Raw genomic sequence first — 21,739 nt, forward strand, 5'->3', positions numbered from 1 at the left:
TCTTCCTCAACTTCACTTCTGTTCTCATAGCTAATCACTGGTAAAAGTTTGGTTTAGATCCTTCTAGACATTTTTCTGCATTTATAAACATGTAGCTGAATATGTATGATCTGCGTATATGTACACATGCCTTTATGTACATCCTCGGAGCATCTAAAAAAAGCTGTCCATGTTAGTATATCTTATTCATTTGAATGACTTTATGGCATTTTATAGATAATATACCATTAGTTATCAAATAATTATTCTAGTGATAGATGTTATGGAATTTTCAGTGTTTCATTAGTAAAACAGTGACTTAACTTTCTTTCTAGGTATATCTTTGTTCATACATTGCCAATATTTTCGTACTAGTACCATGAGTGGATTTGCTAAGTCACTGGATATGTATTTTTTACATTTTGAAAGATGCTGCTATGTGACCTGCAGTTTATGAGCAGTCCTAGTGTATCACCCTCATCAGCACTGGTGGGATAGGACACTGGTGGTGGTGGTGGCAAGGGGTATATAGTCTAAAGAATAAACAACAATATTTTATTTTGTTTATTTCTATAAGGTTGGGTATTTTTATATATCTTTATCGACCATTTATTTTTAATTTTTTATTTACTTTGGTGAGCTTTCTTTTGGGTTATCTTTTTCATGTGGATTAGTAAAAACTCCTTTGATATTGTGAATATTGATTCTTTATTACATATGTCACCATACTTTTCCTCAATTTGTTGTTCATGTTTTAACTTTTTCCTAGGTCTTTTGTTTAAATTTTTGCACATTCAAATGTGTCTATATTGTTACTTCTACTTCATTGTCTTGTGTCTTCATTGTACTTTTACTTCTTATGTCTTGTGAAGATTATAGAGTATAAGTCCATTATCTTCAATTTTTACGTATGCTTTTTTTTTTTTTTACACTTGGATTTTTCATCCATTGGGCATTTATTTGTGTGATTCAAGAGAGTAAACTAACTTTACTTTGTTCTGACTCAGTAGTCAGGATGGATGGATAAAGAAGGTGTAGCATGTATATATATGATGGAATATTATTCAGCCATCAAAAAGAATGAAGTCTTGACATTGTAACCATGTAGATGGAGCTAGAATGTATTATGCTAAGTGAAACAAGTCAAAGAAAGACAAATGCTATATGATTTCACTCTTACATGGAATTTAAGAAACAAAACGGATGAACATAGGGGAAGGTAGAAAAAAAAAGATGGAGGCAAACCATAAGAAAGTCTTAATTATGGAGAACAAACGGAGAGTTGAGGGAGGTGGTAGGGGGATGGCCTAAATGGGTGATGTCATTAAGAAGGGCATGTGTTGTGATGAGCACCGGGTGTTGTATGCAAGTGATGAATCACTAAATTCTACTCCTAAGACCAACAGTACACTATATTTTAACTAACTAGAATTTAAATAAAAACTTGAAACAAAAATAAATAAATAGATCAGTAATCCATTGCCCCATTTATTTCTCCCTTGATATGAAATTCTTCCCTCATATACACATGAATCAGTTCCTGGATTCTTTATTATGCTCTAGTGATCTGTTGCCTAGCTATACACTATGTCACACTGTTTAATTAGAGTAGATTTGTAGTCCGTTTATATATCTGGTAGGGTATTCTTTCACATTCACAATTCCATTGGCTATTTTTCTATATTTACTCATCTACAGAAATTTAGAGTACTTGTATAGTATAAAAGTATATCGATATCTTTATTGTTTAAGTAAATATTAATAGATGTAAATAGGGATGAGCTGAATTTCAAGAGAAAATTATAGGCTTTTTTTTTGTAACAAGGGTAAGATTTAAAAGTTTTCCAAAAAATATATTGATTAGCACTCTTTAAAATGTCTATACAGATAAGGAAAAATTAAATATTCATATCCCTAAGATAAATATGCCTTGCTTAAGTACTCCTTAAAACCTGGCAGCAAAGCCAACGTCTGCTGCTTTTTTTCCACTAATTTGTATTACATCATTAGAGTTGCATTCCAGCAGAGAAATCTTTGGCTCTAAGACTTAAAAAATCATGCTTACAATTTTCAAATTGTTTTCAGTATTTATTTTAAGAGGAAGATGGTTTGGTAAACACTATTGAGTCTAATCAAAATAATACCAAAATGTGATGTTTTTACATTTAGAAAATTGCTTATGTAGAAGATAGTGCTGCTCTTAGCACCAGCTACCCTTGGAAGGAATATACAGGCTGTGGATCATTACCTATCCCTTTAAATGCAATCTAGATACAGAGCAGCTTACTTATTAGCTCTTCTTATTAGTGCCAGACATCATCTCCTTATATCAAGTAAGCCTGCCATTCAAAACCTAAATCTATTAACTGTCTGCAGATTTAGAGCGGTTAATAAAATGGTTGAGGCAGCCCTGATCTCTCTGCCGAGGCATCTCTTTATCCAGAGATAATCTTTCACACAGTGTTGTATCTAAGTCAGCACTGGAAGAATCAAAGAGTTTTGGAGAGAATCACAAAAAGCTGATAACATTGGTTGCCTCTGGGGAGGAGAATTGGTAAGTAGGGGAATGCAGGAGAAGGAGGTTTTTCACTATGAATTTTTGGAATACGAGAGTTTACTATCAAAAACAAATATTTAAAAGAAAAATAAAGGATCCATTCCCTAAGATGAAGATTCCATCATAGTAGCTTTTTTTGAATAATGTGCTAGCACTAAAATTAACTGACATGTTTGATCTGCAGCAGTGAAGAATTAGAGTGATCCACCCTTTCATCTAATTCCCCTAGTTTCTCCTAGTATTTTTTAGATAGCTCTCTGGCATTGTAATGCATTCTGGGGCCATGAAACAAGGGTGAGGCCTAGTGGTTCCCATGAGACTTCATCCTGTGGCCTGAGAGGTACCAAGTTCTAACCTTGGCTTCTTAGAACACTCACTCCTCATCTGGCCACATCCAGTGTTTTCTGCCACCAACAGCTGCCCACCCAGCCCACTGTTCAAAACTCAAAAGACCATTTGACGGGCAATGTATTATTTAATAGGATTATTGCATTCTAGAAGGAGATCACCATAGCAAAGTAATGCCACTTTCCTTTCCATAGTAAATGACATTTTTACAACTTAAAATAATTCACTAAACTATAAAGATAAATTGTATGAAAGGTCAAATTTTACTTAAAAACTAAATTTTAAAATGGTTATAACTAAGTGGTAAGATTATGCATAGTTGTAATCTTTAAGATATTCTGTGTTTTCCAGAATTTTTTTTAAGTGTCCACATGGACTAGATTTATAATCAAGAGAGAATACCACTTTTATAAAAGCAAACTTTGAATTCTTAAGTAAGAGTGTTTTTTAGAGTGTGAAGTGTAGGACTTTCATGTTTATAATTCTATTAGCTTATAAATTATTTATTTGTTATGTTAAGCAAAGAATCATTGAATTGACACTCTTAGAATCAAAGTGGGTCTCCAGAGATCACTGGCATATTGTTAAGGGGAAAAATCAGGATACTGGTAAAGCTGTAAATAGCAATGGTATGTTTTATTTAAAATTCAGATGCAGGGATCCCTGGGTGGGTCAGCGGTTTAGCGCCTGCCTTTGGCCCAGGGCGTGATCCTGGGGTCCCAGGGATCTAGTCCCACATCAGGCTCCCTGCATGGAGCCTGCTTCTCCCTCTGCCTGTGTCTCTGCCTCTCTCTCTCTCTCTCTCTGTGTGTGTGTGTGTGTGTGTGTCTCTCATGAATAAACAAATCTGATCTTTAAAATAAATAAATAAAAATAAAAATAAATAAAATTCAGATGCATAGAAAAAAAATAGGAAATAACATCCATAAGCTCTTAATAGTTTCTTATTAAATGGAGTTATAGTTTGGGGGGGCTTTTTTCTTTACTTTTCCAACTCTTTTAATGTGACTATGTTGAAATAGGTGTGTGGGTGTGGGCATGTATATTTAAAGTAATTATCTTGTTCTATACCATCTTGAGTGATGACTCTCACATAGATTTACAGCTAAACTGCTTTTCAGCTAATAGATACGCTTATCAAAATGTGACGTAGGAGCAATTATGTGTGGGACTTCAATCAAAATAAGGGGTGCTTCACAGGGGAATGATGAAGCTTTTTCTGTAGCGATGTTCTCTTCCATGGGTGCTGCATGTACCCAGACAGAAACTTTAAAAAGTTGCAAAATGCTGCTTTAACCACCAGAGTTGAAAGCATATAGCTGAGTATTTGGAATCATAAAAGCCCGTCCAGCATATGGTCTGACTCCTCAGGTAGAATTAGGAGCTGTGATTTAAGAGAACCTGCTTGTTTGTTTAACATGTATTTGCCTTGACAATGAAACCCTTTTAAATAAAGGAGAAATGAATTATTCAGGATTTCTGTATCTATCAAACAGGTCTAAAGTATAGGAAAGTAACATTTTACATTTGTGAGTAATTTTCTATTTTCTATTACCTGAATGATTTTCAAGAAGGTAAGTATTTATATATTAATTTGTGGAGGACTCATCTTTATGGAAAAGCATGATCTTTACCTGAATTCTATGACTTAAAAATAGTTCCTCTTCCCCATTCACTTCCTCTTAACAGTATGAAAAATAAGAGATATGTATTCCAGTTTTAATAATAAGAAAATATAGGTAACTTCAAATTTAAGCCTCAGGAGAGTTCTGAAAAAAGAGTGGACGAAAAGCTTCCGTATCCTTAGGGCTTCAACTGGAAGCCTAAAGCCAAACTGTCATTCTGTCAGATAGGCAAACTACTTAGGAGGTAAAGCTGAACTTCTCATATTTCAAAATGAGTACATACCATTGAGTAGTAACAAATGTAAGAACAATTTACATTTTCAGTACCTCTAACCATAAAATTTGGAGCTGAATTTGAAGATGCCTGATTTAAACAGGATATAAACATCCTTTTCTGATATGATAGTAAGAAAATGTATGAGGTTTGTTTTGTGGGTTCTTTTTCTGTTTGGTTTTTGGTTTTTGTTTTTTTAAAACCAGATCTGACAGTCCATATGAAAAGAGGGTACATTTCTGACCCTAGCTTTGTCAGCATATTGTTGCATTCACACTATCTGTTGATCACCTTCTCTTAGCGGGCCCTAGGAGCTATGCCGATGACCTATGACCTTCCAGCAATCCACATGTGGAATTTGTTCTCTAATGGGATCCGTGGGCAAATAGTGCCTGCGGGAAAAACAAAAAACTTTATCATGTCCTCCTGCTAATTTTGGGAAATTAAAAGCAGGACGCTTTCCAGGAAAATGCTGGGCTTTAGAACGTTTTAAACCTCTTCTGGTCCACTGACTACTCACTTTGATCTCAACTCCGAAATTTACCTTCTTCATCCCACAGACATTATCGGTGGGAAGATCAAACCTGTCATGTCATGTTTCCCCATGCTTGTCCTTTGAATGCAGAACCAGATGTAGATCAGGGCATTGTGGAGTGTTTGGTGTACAAAGCTCAGCAAATTAGGAGAGGGCTAAAATAATTGCTAAATTAGATGAGTTAGTATTTAATTCCTAGAAAAGCTGAACCTAACAAAGAGGGACCTTGCTAGCTCATAGTGTGAGGACCCTGCAGGTACAGTATATTTGCCTGTATTGTCAGGGCCCCCAAGGCTCCTGCTTCCTTTACATGGTGTGGATAGTGCTTGTGTGTCCTCGAACTGAGAGAAAGGATAGTGCTCATTTCAACTGCAAGGACATCACTGGACTTGCTTTTCTAGTAATTGCAAAAAGTTTGTGTGAGCCCATTCTCATCTAGTTCCTTTTGTGGCAAAAGGCAGATGTTTTTGAGAGAACTATAGCTATCAAAGTATAGCCTAGAGGTCACATGGGTGGCTCAGTAGGTTAAGCATCAGACTCTTGATTTCAGTTCAGGTCATGATCTCAGGTTCTGGATGGAACCCCCTCAGTGCAAAGTCTGCTTGGGATTCTCTCTCTTCCTCTCCCTCTGCCCCTCTCCCTGTTCATGTGTCTCTCTAGCTCTATCTAAAATAAATAAATAAAATCTTTATAAAACAGAGAAGTGTAGCCTAGGATGTGGAACAGGACTTTTCTATGGTCAAAATTCATCAAAACTAACTACAGATTTAGAAATCTAACTGATTACCTTTTCCTTTGCATTCTACCAAGAGGGCACCAAGAAAACTCTTTGAATGAAAGTATAATTGAAGACATATTTTGGTCTCACATGTTTTGATTAGGAATAGAGTCTGGAGCCTGGCACCTCCCCTTACTAGCTCTGTGCCTTGGGCACATGACTTAGCATCCCTGTGTCTGTTTCCGCATCTGTACAGAGGGTTACAGGAATACATACATAGGATGTTTTGAGGATAAACTAGGTAATAAGGTAATACTTGTACTTGTGCTGGGCACGTAGTAAACATTAGTAATTTCAGCTGTCATTATTATCTGCCTCTCTTATATTTTATATAAAAAGATTGATTTAAGAGGTTTAAATTACTATTTTGAAATATCTTTATAGAATTTATATATATTTCTTCAGATTATGGTTGGCTCTTTCTAGAAAGCATGATGGAATGTCCTATCACGGGGGTATCACAGATTAGTATAAATTTGATTGTAGTTAATATGGGGGAGGTGTCTCATGATTAGACTCCTCAGTTACAAGAATTACTCATAGAAAGTTATGCAATAACTTTCTAAGTGCCCTAGTATGTATGTATGCCCTAGTATGTATTCCGTTGTTTATGCATTCAGCAAGTATTGATTGAGCACATAGAGTGAGTCAGACTCTGTTCTGGACCCTGGGAATTTAGAACATGTCAGATAAAGTCCTCACTCTCACATGGTTATGTTCTAGTGAGGGAGACAAACCATTAGCAAGTGAACAAATAAATAAACATGACATAATTTCAAATTGTGCTAAGTACTATCAAGAAAATATAACTGGATGCAATGGAAGGGACAAGGGTGGATATAGTTAGGGTGGCGAGGAAATGGGTCTCTTAGGGAAATACAACCTATTCTGTGATTTAAATGACAAGAGGAAGCTATCAGTGCTTTTGGAGGAGAGAAAAACATTCCACCTCCGAGAGGGGGCCAGCCCATTTAGAGGAAAGAGCTAGTACAAAGGCCCTGAGTTGAGTAAGGATTTTACATAGTCAGAGGACAATAACCAAGTGACTGTAACAGGAACTTTGTCTCCATTTAGCACATGTAAGAGTATGGAAATTTACCTACCTCCCAAGGTTGTGGTCAGGGCTAAACCTTAGAAGTTGAACTCAAAGGAGATACATCCCTACTTTTGGTCACAACATATTTTCAAGTTTTGGTAAGGTTGGTATATCTTATTTTTATTTTGCGTTTTGGAAAGTCAAACATGTAAAAGTAGTATAACAAGCCCCATGCATCTATCATGCTGCTTATCCAATGATCAAATTATAGCCCATATGCTTCAGCTGTTCTTATATCTTTAATTTTTCATTTTTTAACTCTTCAGCTGTTCTTATATCTTTAATTTTTCATTTTTTAATGCTTTGATTCCACATGGCAGAATTTTTTAAGTTGTCCAATGTGCCAGATACTGTATTTTGTGAGTATATGAAACTGATTAAAAGCAGGTTTTTCCTCAGTGCCTATCTGAGTAGACATACCTACAAAGGTAATATACTGTGATAAATAACTGTGATAAACCAAGTCTTATCGGAACACAGAAGAGAAAGTGATTAATGCTTCCTTAAGAAACGGAGGAAGGGGAGTTTGGAGAACTCAGAGTGAGATTGAAGGAGGTGGAGATGGAAGGAAGATAAGATAAAGACAGAGCACAAAAGTGGAGAGCATTTGGGGGTAAATGATTGGAACTGAGGGTATTTTGGGAGTAGTAATGCAGAGAAACATGGTTTGGGCCACATTCTGAAAGGCCTTATCACTACTCTAAGAAATATAAATTGTACTTCATAGGGAAAGGAGAATAATACAATGATATTACAAGAACTGAGGAGTGCCTGGGTGGCTCAGTTGGTTAAATATCTGCCCTTGGCTCAGATCATGATCCCAGGGTTCTGGGATTGATCCCCACATTGGGCTCCTTGCTCAGTGGGGAGCCTGCTTCTCCCTCTCCCTCTGCTGCTCCCCTTGTGTGTGTGTTCTGGCTCTCTCTCTCTCTCTCAAATAAATAAATAAAATCTTAAAAAAAAAAAAACTGGAATGATCAGATGAGTGCTTATGATGACACTGCTAGTGACAATGTGGGGCATAGATTTGATCTACAAATCTCTGAGCCTGGGACAGGGAAATGAATTAGACTGGTTTATTAGGCCAAATGAACATTGGATTATACAAGACAAATGAAATACTAAAGAGTTGCGTAAATGTGGAATCACAGAAATAGGCTGAAGAAGTAGATCACATAAGGCTTTATGGAGATGACTTTTAGCCTTGATCTTGAATATGAAAACATAGATGGGAAATGAAGGGAGGGGATTGCAATATTACAAAACATAGCTTGTACACAAAGCACAAAGCTCCAAAAACACAGGAATGTTCAATAACTCCCATGGAGGGGTGTGAAACCAGCTAGCTAGTTAGCATGCTGTTCAAATAGCACTAGCAAAAGATGGGAAAACTTTAATGGAACCGAAGATAGGTAATCAAGGCACGACTTAGTGTCTAGTGGGATCTGGAGGGTAAAGGAGAGAACAGAGTTGCAAATCTGAGAGTCCTAGACTAAAAGTCTTTTAGAAGATAGATTGTTTAACAAGATAGAAAGTGCAAAGGCATATTTACAAGAAAAGATAATTTGTATAGTTGTGGACATGCTTAGTGGAACATTTTGATGAATATGCTTGAATATGCTTGGCAGGCATTTGGAAATCCAGGCAAAAAAGGTAGATTTGGAGTCTTTATCGGGAAGCAGTGAGAGGCTGAAGCTAAACCAATAAGGACTATTTGTTGATGGTTTCCTTGAAAACTACAAACCAGGGGCACCTGGTGGCTCGGTGGTTGAGCATCTGCCTTCGGCGAAGGTCATGATTCTTGGGGTTCTGGGATCGAGTCCCATGTCAGGCTTCCCACAAGGAGCCTGCTTCTCCCTCTGCCTATGTCTCTGCCTCTCTCTCTGTCTCTCATGAATAAATAAATAAAATATTTAAAACTACAAACCAGGTGTAACCAAATCCTTTATGAAAACATCCCATTCTGCTCAGTACAGGTCAGACATGACCCTCAAGATTAGTGACGTTTTGTGTATTGGTTGCTCTGTATCCTGGATAATATAACCAGAATATTTTGTATAGGGACTGTCTCTGCTTTCCAGCCTAACCTTTGTCACAGTATTCTGTTGTGACAGTAATTTATAACAGTAGTTCAGTTGGGGGATGTCTAGAGCTGCCTTTATTTATAAACATTACTTTGTTTGGTTTACTAATTGCCACTGTGCTTCTCTAACAGAGTTTCTGTTTCTTGTGTCAGGTTTCACCGTCCCTAACGAAGTGTGAGACTCTTTGGAAACACAGACTGATCATCCATGGGGGATGCCTCTCTTCCTGAAAACCTGATATTGCACTGGGATTAGAATGTGTGTGTTTCCTGTTAACTGGTGAAGGAAGTGTATGGAAAGTGCTCCCCACCTGCATGGCTCAGATGGGGCCAAGAAGCAAAGGGAGAGGTACAGTGACTCTGCTGTCCTGAATGTGTATGGAGGGGTAAATCAGGAGTTTTAATCAAAGAAGATGAGCAGAAGACAATCACTGGCTCCCTATTACCAGAAAGCCAAATTGTAGAGTACAGGTTAAAGAGAAATGGGGCCTGGAATTTCTGGGCACTAAAAAGGGGTGGGGATTGAAAATCAGAAAAAAAAAGAGAAATATTTCATTATGTTAATGAAGAAAAGAGAAAATGGAAGCATAAATATTTTTGAAGTAGTCTTTTGGTAGCTGAGAACTTATTAAGGGATTTGGGAATCTAATCACCTAATGTGGATTCCTTAAAGACCTGATCCTAGAAGAATATTCTCGTTTCACCGTTATGTTGGTGCAGTATAGTACCATTATTTTATGTTGTGCCAGTGAATCCAATTGCCAGAAATAAGTCTGCGTGTTTTCATGCATCTTTTTCTTAAATGCAAGAGACTTTTTATTGACTCTTAACAAGCATGCCTGCCCAAATTTTGTTGCATGTTTTAAGTAGCCTACCTATACACACTTTTTTTTTTTTAATACTCCTTATCTAATGTACCAAACTTCTACAAGGATAACAGGACTGGGAATAAAGTCAGATGAATGTGATCCTATAAATCTGTAGGAAGCTTTAGAAATAAATCTGTGGTCTTTCCCTAGCTTGATTATCATCAAAGTTGAAGCAACCATACCTGATCTAAGGAAGATAATATATTGACAATCACAACACCTTTAAAAAAAAAAAAAAAATCCGAGTCCAAAGTTAAAACTTAAGCAAATGCAGGTGTTCTGCTGACAGTTAGTTCCGAGTGGGCGTGGAAAGGACTACTTATTTTCAGGGCTGCATTAAGTTGGATTGCTGCTATCAAAAAATTAAGTAAATGCATCAAAATACTCACCCGAAGGCTTAAAAAAACACAGAAAATCTCTGCTAAATTGCAAGTGAGGAGAACCTCATTTTGTATTTTAAGAGTCTGCAGATTGCATCCATAAATATAGCATTGACTTGCAATGCAAAAGAATCAGTGAGATTAAAGTCATGGAAGGCTTCCCTGTGAGCCTACAGTCAGTATTGTTTACATTAAGAAACCCTCAATTGCCATCTTGCTATTTTCTGTGGAGTCGCAGGCACAGCATGGCTTCTGCTTCCAAGTACATATGATCAGATGTAAATACTACCTTGCATTCAATTGTTCTTTCATGATTGTTTTGTGCTCCTTTTATTAAAAACACATGAGACATAATAACAAGACTAGACCTAGTAGACTTTATTTTATTCTCGGAGCTTGGGCTAGAATTTTCTGAAATGCTTCTGGTTCGTGATATGGAAGACTGTAATTTGTGATTTCAACCAAAAGAGCAAACATTTAATCTGGTAGATAAATTTGGATCCTTTCATTCATTTATATTTTGTAGAACCACTTGAAATTGGATGATTTTGCTTAAAATTAAAAAGTTTTAGCCCCAATTGGCCTATTAGAGAAAGCCAGGGCCATTTTAAATCTAAGAAAAGTAAGCAGCATTGTTACACCTCTTGCTGCACTCAGCTACATGCATAATAAACCCATATTCTGCTCTTGTGTCACTTCATTACTAGTATAAGATGTATTTTTGCTCTTGAGAAAAATATTCTGCCCAAGTTACTTTCTCTGGCTGAAAGGTTTTGTTCCTTTCATAGTGTTTCAATCCAACCAAGGACATTAACTCTGTTCTAATTTTTTGCCGAAGTCATCCTTTTCCTTGTAACGTTATTATATTATCATTGTTGTGTCTTGGGAAAAATTCCAAGAAATTTATTGTTATTTTAATTTTCTATACTTAAAATCTTTAAGTGTTGTCATAATTTCTAATCACAAGACAACTATAAAATGGTAAACATAAGACATTAACACTTTTTTAGCACTCAAGATACAAGTCATAGAAAGCCTCTACTTCGTTGATAAAAGGAACAATATTTTCCCATTCATGGTGCCTATGATGCAGTTTCTTCTTCCCTACAATGAGACATACCCAGTACAAAGATTCCAGTCTCTCAATATATTGTTTTGCTTGTATGATATGTCAGACTTATGAACTACCCACACTTTTCTTCATACCAACTGACACATTTAGAGAAAAGTTTTAAAGTTAGAGCAAAATTAAAAAGTCAAAAACATTACCTCTGCTAATCTAATATTTTGGGATTGTAACCAACAGTTATAACATTAGAATGATTCTTTAAATAAAAATCTATGGAAAGAATCGAAGGATGATGAGCTAAACTGTACTTTTCAGAATAAGGCTTGGTGTTAGTAACTCATTTTAAAGGCAGAAACACTGCATATTCACCCAGCATCCCATCCAGAGATCTCTTGCTTGGCAACCCTAAAAGAATACAAAGATGTGGACCACCCTCTGCTCAATGCCAGCATTTCTGTTATCCAACCAATAAGCTACAGTTCTTTGAAAAAAGTAAATGTGTGTGAATTGGGCTGTTGCAACACAAACCAGGCTTTCCCCTTTTACAAAGTGAGACATTAGGCTGACATAGAGGCAGTGAGTGAATTTTCCTGAGTCCCCAAGATATGATTAGGGAAGAAAACAAACCATATCCTGGAAGATCCCAGGCAGGAAGGAACCAGACAGACTGTAAAACACAAAGTGGCCATTTCTGTCTTTTTAAAAATGAAGCAAAAGAACATTGACATTAGTAAGAAGATGCCGTGGGCTTTATCAGCATCTTTGTGATCTGACAAAATTAGTCCTCTGGTGATCAGCATTAATTTAAGGCAGCCCTGCCTGATAATTCCCTGTGTATGTGAAATGTCTTGCATTTTTTATATTTGGTACAATTAGCCTTTATGTTAATTCCTTAAATTATTTAGGCTAAATCTGTAATATTCAGAGAACCATTTGTTATATTTGAATAACTGTTTTAAATGGAGGAAAAAGCAAACTAATCTGTCTCTCTGATTTCCCCAGGAAAACAGACTTTCTGGTTCCATTTTCATGTCCTTTATTAACATATTGACTGTAGTCACTTATCTTTCTCTAATGTTAGTAACTATATAGTTATAAAGTTTTGAAATGTAAGTGAAAATCTATTTAAGACAGTAAAGGAATTGAATACACCCTTCAAAAATCATCAGATATTGAAAATGAGAGATGATTTCTTAAAACCCATAATTTGGGTTACATCCTGCAATAATTTCATGCCGCATTGCTCAAAAATTTCTTCAGTTTATTAGTTTTTAAGAGGTCCTAGTAGCACATTAAACACAGAAGTCTTCCTCAAAATAGGTGAGGTGGAAAATATGTACATTTATGACATTTTATCAGTACAGTAACTGAAGCATTCCCAAATTCCAGTCATGTTATTAACCCTACCCTTACTAGTGCGAGTATATAATTTGAGACAAGAACTAATTTTTTCACATCGTTAGAGTATGATGTGAGCAGTAAGGAACCACTAAGATGTAATTTATTTAGAGTTGTCCCTTGACCTCTTGAAATAGGTTATATTCCACTGTTGAGTATTTACTGTCTTATTATTGGCAGAATGTATCACATTGTTTTGCTTGGCAGAGCAGAATGAACTTCTGGAACTGAAATATGTCCTACAGGGGAATATAAGGGCAAAAGTTATCATCAAATTAATAAGATCATCTTTCTGAGAGAAAGCTCATCTTTAAGTAGTTCAAACCCAAGTCTCAAAGAGGAGCACAAGGAACTACTATAATTTGACAGTGACCAAAGGGTGGTGGGGAGAAAGGTAGAAATACTCCCAAAACAATTCTCATTTTCACTTTCCCTTTACTTTTGGTAATAATTAAGCTTAAGCTCTATAGAAAATGGGAACAACCATTAACATTATCTAGAAAACAGTGGAAGCATAGTTCACAAGGTCATTCCAAATTAAGAAATCCCTGTAAGATTTCTGGCAAAAATAAAATAAAGAGAAAAACTGTGGCAGCTATTCTCACTGAAAGCCAACCTTATAGGCAGGAGTCATTTTTAACCATGCTAGGATTTCCTACACGAAGAATATCATTTAACTTGTCACATTGCTGACGCATACTGTACCTATGAGCAGTTGATCACTGTTGATCAGTGTTTCTCAGTGGGAGTGCCATTGGCATTTGGAGCTGGGCAATTCTTTGTTTACAGAAATGTTCCCTGCATTGCAAGATGTTTTATATCCTAAGCCCCTGCTGACTAAATGCCAGTAGCATGCCCAGTCACTGTAAAACCCAAAAGTCAGAAGCACTCCTTCATGTTCAAAGGCCCTTCTAAGGCAGTACCACCTCCCTTGAGTTCTACTGTCTGCAATTTGAGAACACACAGGGTAAAGTACCTATTTTAAAACATGGTCACTACTGTCTTGCATTACTCTGTGCCCTGAATAGTTTCTTCCCCCCTTTATTTTTCAAGCCTTCTGCTTCAGTGAAGCTTTAATTTGCCAGGTCTTCAGGGAGGACGTTGCTGGGCAGCCTTGGCAGTTTCAATGGGCGTAGTCACTTGGCTAGTCCCTGTATGTACTTACAGGAGAAATTTCAAATGAAGCAAACTTTCTTTTTCCTATTTTGACCTCATAGTTTTACCTAAGAACTACACTGGTTTGTCACAATCTTTGTTAGTGTCATGAGGATTATTGCATGGCTTAACCCCAAATACAACTAACAATCCACATAAACAAAACCAGTGGTCCATGAAAATCACTGTTAGATTTCAACTTGTAAGGTACATCCTTTAATAAATTACAAAGCAATCACCTATTTATCCTATTAAAGAAACATTTAACCCACATGTAAATGCTTGAATTCTTCCTGTATAACTCTAGTCACACAGTTCAACTTTGCTAAAATTTGTGAACACTGAAGGAAGCATGGATAACTGGATTGCATGCATATTGTTCATACTTCAATGATGGTCATAACAAGATGATTTTTTTCCTACTTGAAACATGATTGAACTATGCTAACAGTACATATGCATACTTATTCTCTGTTGCTTTTTATCACCAAAACTGAATGGCAAATACGTATTGAAATGATTTGGATGAATTGTGGCTCATAGAATGGAAGAGTTTAGCCACTATAATTTTTCAAAATACTAAAATTTCTAGATCTGTTTTTCGAGACAGAGCAATTCGGAGTTGATAAAGGAAGTTATATTGTGAACTTTTAGATGGTGCTTAAGAATTCTTACCTTGTTAAATACCAGTATTTTTTTTTTCTTTTTAAGAATAAATTAAAGGGAGTAAATGAAGCAGAATGCCACTCCACCCTCAGGTCAATTTCATGGTATACTAAAATGCCAATAATATTTGTGCCACTTGCCAAATTAGGGGACTTTTCCCTTACTGGATGCTTTTGTCACAGTTTGTATCATTACATTGCTTAGAGAGATTCCACAAAAAGATGTCACCTTTGCAGTGCTAACTAGCATTTGAAAAAAAATCTGAATAAACCTAGGGTCAAACCACTTTCATTACTTAAAATATAGGCACGAATTTTTATTTTTATTTTTTTAATATTTCTTCTGTGGCTTAGAAATGTGCCAATGTGTTCAAAACATTCTGCACCAATTTCACGAGATTTAGTACCTAGCAAAAACTCAAACTTGTCATTTTTTTCTATGTAAGTGATTTTTAAAGAACTATATGTATTCTTTTGTTATTTCACTTTGGTTAAAATGGTTAAGAATGGTAAGCTGTGACCATTATCAGACTGACTGAATGATTCCTGATTTCCAGTAAGTGATCTAATTCTACATATTACACAGGTACAATATCTGTGGGTGTAAATAACTGGAACTGTACACTGATTAACATGACAGTTTCTCTTTTTTTGTTATTATTGATCTGTACTGTATTATAGTATGTGGGTATAAATACCTACAAGTATACACAGATATGTATATGTATTCCACTATTGTAACCTGAAAGACAGACTATGTATTATCTTTTTTTATTCCTTACTGGTGTTTGTGTTATTTAAAAAGCAAAATTATGCTCTATTTAGTTGTATATTATAGGATACTTTGCTGTGCACAATTCCAAGTGCCTTAGAATATTGTTTAGCTTTCTTAAGTATATATAAATGCATATATGTATAAAATTGGGAAAAGTTACCTCAATAAAATTATTGGGAAATCCCCAACCTTAGTTTCTTCCAATTCTATTGTATTGAGACAGTGCTCCGTATTTTTAAATTAAAAGCTTTCTGAGTCCTCCCCTGTAAAGCAAAAATAAGACAGATTTTCTAATTGTCTATGATTTCAATTGCACCCTAATTTAAAATTTTTTGTATGTAAGGCTTTGTGATTTGTAATTTTTATTTAAAATATCTACCTAAGAATTACTGCTTTAAACAGCAATTTACAGTATATTTTAAAAACCTGCTTTTTTAATATCTGAGGATATTTGATGTTGATGTTTTTATTGACATTATACTGTGTAAAAATAAAAGCTAGTCCCTTTAGAATTTATAATACAGAAAATAATAAAGTTCCTCATTATTCTTATTATTTAATGTATCATAAGCAAAGAGAGGTGGGGAGCATATTTTGGCCAGAAAAGAAATTGGAATATACTTTTCATTTTTTCAACAGCAGTTACAAATTATAACTTATTAGCCTCCCTCAACTCTGAGACAAGGGCAAAGGTATGAGAGAAAGGTATGAAAAGCAATTTGTGTACCATAATCTTAGATAAAAGACATATAATAGAGAGGATTGGAACTACAAATTTTAAAAGTAGATTTGAAAAATTGACCTCAGTATGCTAATTAAAAATTAGCTGTACATCCCCAAGGTGAGTGTCATAGTTCAACAACTGCTTTCCATTTTTGCTCACACTAAACTAGGTTCTGCATTGAAACATTAATTTCTAAAACCGAGTAGAGGCAAGAAAGAGACAAATTTTTTTTCCCATTTTACATAACACTTTGATGGCATCCATTTACATAAGACTATTGTGATTGAATTCATTGCTAGACCTCAACTCAGGCATCTGTATGGAGTGGTTGTTACCATGCTGCTGTCCACACACAGGCCAAGTCCTTGCTCAGTTGATGAGTTTTGAACTCTTTGCTCTCTAACAGGTGGTCACTAATAGTAGAACACATGAAACTCTAGAGAAAGCTAAGAACCTAAAGTTTGTGTGAGGGTTTTTTTGCTCTTTTGCCAAAAACGGGTACTATTTCTAACGTTTTTAGGGGAGAAAAGCTATAGATACTAACTTTATAGTTAGATAAACACCCTAAGGCAGACAGAACTAGCACTTCAATGCTTTGTGACCCAAGGATTTGTTTCTGGATGGACTTTTGACTTCAATTGGCCGAGGTCCAACAGCCTAGAATAGGAAGCACTCAACATTGGGAAAAATTTGTCACTAATTATCATGTAGGCGTACTCAGTAGCTTGACCTTAAGTTATAAGTCATCTTTTCTATGGCCAATTTAAGTTTGTTACCCCTTTACATTCAGTCCCTTGATTACCTCTGAAATCTTGGTCATTGCCTCTCTGAGTCTTCCCCCAGTGGATTTGTTCTTAATCCTGCCACCACATTATTCTTCCTAAAAGATAACCCTCATATTATCCCTTCTTAGAACTTTCTAGTGAGTCCCCTACTGAATAAATACCTTAAAGGTGCTTCAATCTCACCCTCAAGATCTTCTGCAGCTTCACCACAGACCAAAGTTCCAGATTACTCTCCTTTTATTCCTCATTTAGGCTAAATCGAATGAAACTCCTTGTTCTCCATATACTCTACACACTCTCCCAATGTTATAGCTTTGTTTATGCCGTTCCCTCCAGCTAGAATTCTCCTATGTGAATTAACATCCTTTTAGGAATGGTTGCAATATCTTCTCCAGCTATTATATTATAGTTTCTCTAAAGTGTTCAACATCATAAATAAATTCAACAGATTTGATTCCTTTTATTAGAACTTCAAAGGCCCAAATGTCACTATAACAGGCACTTTAACAACACTTTTAAGGTGAATACATTATAAATGTAGTAAAATTTTCTTAAACATTTCAATATTATTTATAGATGTAAAAATAGTCTTATGCTTTTCAGTTTTACAAGTCTAAAATTAGTTATATAGTTTAAATCGGAATTGTGTGGCTAATTGATCTGATTCTACAATATTCCAATTTTTAAAAATTAAAGATTTTCTTTATTTATTCATGAAAGACACAGAGAGAGAAAGGCAGAGACATAGGCAGAGGGAGAAGCAGGCTCCATGCAGGGAGCCCAACTGTGGGACTCGATCCCAGGACTCCAGGATCATGCCCTGAGCCTAAGGCAGATGCTTAACCACTAAGCCACCCTGGCATCCCAAAAATTACAAATAATTTAATACCAATTATATACAGATTGTCCCAATAGTCAAAAAACCTATATGGAACATAAAAATATTTTTGCCTTTCATCTAATTTCCAACTTTAATTCTAAGCCTTGCCAAGCTTGTAAAAACATTTAGACACTGGGAAAAGCAGATTTTAAAACCATAGATAAACTGAAATTACTGGATTGATGATTCACCATTTGCTTAATGGCCACAAATCCATGACTGAGGAAGGCATCATATGAGCTTCTTACTTCTGAGAAAAATCTACTTGAACCACAGAGACATGTTTAGAACCACTTTTCACTCCCATAACTTTAGGAGTTTCCAAATCCAGTCTTCAGAGAGGATTGTCTTATTCAAACAGATTTGAGCTACATCCTAAACAGTTCTTGTCTGATAGGTAGAAGGAAGTCCTGTGTTGCAGTTAGCTCTCTTCAACGATCACTGGCTTATTGAAATTTTGCATTTTTTTCATTCTTTGACTTTGACTAGACACAACTCATTTAAATAATATCCAATTAGATTCTGTACTTATCCCATACATATATCTGGTCCTGTTTGTCCCTAAGGCCAGAGCTCTGTGCTGAGGATGGTCCAATTAAGTCTGAAAACTGAGCTGATGGTAGAAGATAAAGGGATGGAAGACTAGGGAACTTAACAATGGCTAAAGTTGAAGGTCCTTGTAAACTTTCTACAGGAGTTGGAATTTATCCTTAAGAGTATTTTACGTGCAGGGGGAACATCCTCAGATTTGCCCTAATTACACTGGCCACAATGTCAAGACTGGATTGGAAGAGGCAATATTCAAAGTGTGAAGACCATCACTTTTACCATAATCTCTTTAGAAGATAATGGTGACCTCAACCAAGGTATTTAACTATGGGAATGAAGAAACAACAAATTCAAGGGGCAGCTGAAGGGCAAAAGTGATTGTTGCATATGGGAAATGAGGGCTATGGAAAAGTAAAGACTATATCTTTGCTTTTCACTTAGGCAACTTGGTGGGTGGTGGCAATGCCATGTACTGAAATAGAAAGAAGGAAGGTGAGGTTTTAGGATTGGGGGGTGGAAGGCAGGGATCCCAGGAAGGAGAAGGTAAGAGGTATGGAGACGTGAGGCATTTAATTTTGAAAGTCGGTTTGAGTTGCCTGCCTGTCGGGACATCCACATGTAGACAGATGTATAGTATTCAGTTGGATATATGAGTCTAAAGGTCAGGTAAAAGGTCTGGCCTACACAGAGGAAGTTGAGGATCATTAGCACAGGTAACAAGCTGTGGAAATGAATAAACCTCCCAACAGATAATGTAGATTATGACTAAATTAATTACTACAATGAAAATTTAATAAACTATTTTTTCTTTACTTGACTTTGTCTTTAAGGCTGTAAAATCATTTCATTTGCACATCATCTGAGTGCTTTGAAAGATGTATATATTTTTTAATTTAACTAGGTTTTACTGGAGCAATTTTAAGTAAAATGGAGTAGTGCTTCATTTAGAGGTTTAAATTGTAAAGCAAAAATTATATTTGAAAATATATTGCCTCAAATACCTACTTTTACTTCAACAGTGAAATATGTGGCTGGTTCTTTAATTCAGCCATGGATGAAGAAGTTAGTTTACATTTAAGTGCTATGCGGTGTTAAAAAACAAAACAAAAGAAAAGAAAACTTACCTTTAAGCATAAGACTTACACTCAGCACAATGAGATGCTCATACCACAAGCATAGGGAACACAGTAATGGAGGAATTAGAGGTCCATGTCTCACCCACGTTTCCAGTATGACTTCATTGATGGAATGGCAGGGATAATCACTCAGTAGTAATAGTGATAATTTGGGGTGCCTGGGTGGTTCAGTCAGTTCAGCATCTGACTCTTGATTTCAGCTCAGGTCATGATCTCAGGGTCACAATCTCAGGGTTGTAAGATTGAGCCCTGCCAAAGGCTCCACACTCGGGTCGAGGTGGGGGTGGCGGTCTGCTTGAGATTCTCCCTCTCCCTCTGACCCTCTGTACCCCATATGCTCTCTCTTTCTCTCAAATAAATAAAACTGTAAAAAATATAATGGTGTTAGTCTCATTTCTCATGTAACTGAAAGCATAGAGTTAAATTCATCATGATCTAATTACCAAAGTTGTCAACGGTTTCAATAGTGTCATTGTCACTCAAAAGAAAGGAGACTAATAATGACTTGTGAGCTTTTAATAGCCCAAAGCTAGAATGAGCATGACTGAAACATACCAAAGAAAACTCAAAATTCATGTTTTAACTAGAAAGGCACAGTAAAAAAATAATTTGGATTAACATTTCCTAAGCGTATTCAACAATGAAATGTATGTACTTTTGACTCAAAGAACAGGAGTTAGTAAACAAAAGGCCCGGCAATATGAAGAGTTTGTGCTGCTAAAAGGAACTTTAAAGAATGTACAATTACCAGGGACCAGAAGCTCGTAAAATAATCTAAGTATGTAATATAAAGGACCTAAAGGATACCAGGATTTGAGGGAAAGCAGAAGGATTAAGATTGAAGAAGCTGACAAGTTGGGTCAAAATGCAAGCTAACAGATTCCATGATGTGAATCTGATCTGAACCAAAGCACATATTCTCTGACAAACCCCAGGTGCTGGGAGCCCTAGTTTCAGGAGATGGCCAACCTGAGGCAACAAAGAAATTAGGTCAATACTTACCTGGGAAGTGGACAACAGCTAACCTTCCCTGAGCACAAACACAGGCCAGGCACAGGTCCCAGCATTTAAAACATATTGTCTCATTGAATCCAACAATAATTCCTAAAAGGTCAGCATTCATAATATTATCATTCCCAGTTTACATTCTGGTAAGTGGAAGTCCATTTGCCTCAGGTTACACCATGAAAGTGGAACAAACCACCGTCTGATTTTGGTTAGTGTACCAAGCATACTACTGCTGTTGTTTAATATTAGAGGGGGAAATTTGTGTTTCATTGGAAAATGATTCATTTTCAGACAAGTACACCCTTCTAATTCTGGATTTATGAGGACCATGCACCTTTCCTTGCCTTTGAGCTATTTTACAACTTTGTAAGTTGTAGAAAGCTGACAGTAATGTCGAATAATTCTTGTCTCCAGACACATACATTTCTGTCTAGTAAAGGTTCAACTGTCTTCCCTGGGTCACTGGGGAAGAAGCCAGTTTTGTCTCCATTTGCACATTCTTCTCAATATTCCTTCTCTGTAAATGTGTCTCTTCTTTAGATGGTCCTCTGAGCTAATTGTAACATGCTATGTAACCCTCATTATGATGTTTTAAATAAAATCTTTATATGTCCTCAGTTTGTGCATATATATGGGAGTCATGGATTTATCATTTAAAAAGTATCCTTTAACAATGTGTACTGAACTGATATTAGTATCTAATCTGTCCCATCTTTGTTTTTATTTTTGGTGTCTTTTAAGATTTTATTTTAATCTCTACACTCCACATGGCTGGTTCGAACTCACAATCCAGAGATCAAGAGACTCATGCTCTATAGACTAAGCCAGCCAGGTGCACACATTTTGGTTTTTAAGTATCTTTACTTTTTTTACCAAATGTAAAATTTTTTAAATCCTCACTAAAAACATATAAACAATAAAATATATAAAACAATGTAAATAGCTGTATATTTTTCCATTGTTTATGATTATACATAATGGACATCTAAAGCTCCTATTGTCTCTACTCCTCATGGAAAATTGCTATGGGCAGTTTGGTGCATAGTTGACTGGTATTTTCCAGTGCTTGCA

General features: G+C 36.0%; 1 protein-coding gene across 3 annotated transcripts in view; it reads left to right on the forward strand.

Moving 5' to 3' along the window:
* PHACTR2 (phosphatase and actin regulator 2) overlaps nt 1-15,774 on the forward strand; it is a 189,245-nt gene extending 173,471 nt beyond the window's left edge. For all 3 annotated transcript variants that reach the window (XM_038526225.1, XM_038526224.1, XM_038526226.1), the window contains one exon: nt 9,429-15,774. In XM_038526225.1, coding sequence (XP_038382153.1) covers nt 9,429-9,444 — 16 coding nt within the window. In that variant the 3' untranslated portion in view covers nt 9,445-15,774. The remainder of the gene's footprint in view (nt 1-9,428) is intronic.
* Nucleotides 15,775-21,739: the final 5,965 nt, after the last annotated feature.

Source organism: Canis lupus, chromosome 1 (assembly GCF_011100685.1).
Source record: "Canis lupus familiaris isolate Mischka breed German Shepherd chromosome 1, alternate assembly UU_Cfam_GSD_1.0, whole genome shotgun sequence".
Lineage (NCBI taxonomy): Eukaryota > Metazoa > Chordata > Mammalia > Carnivora > Canidae > Canis > Canis lupus.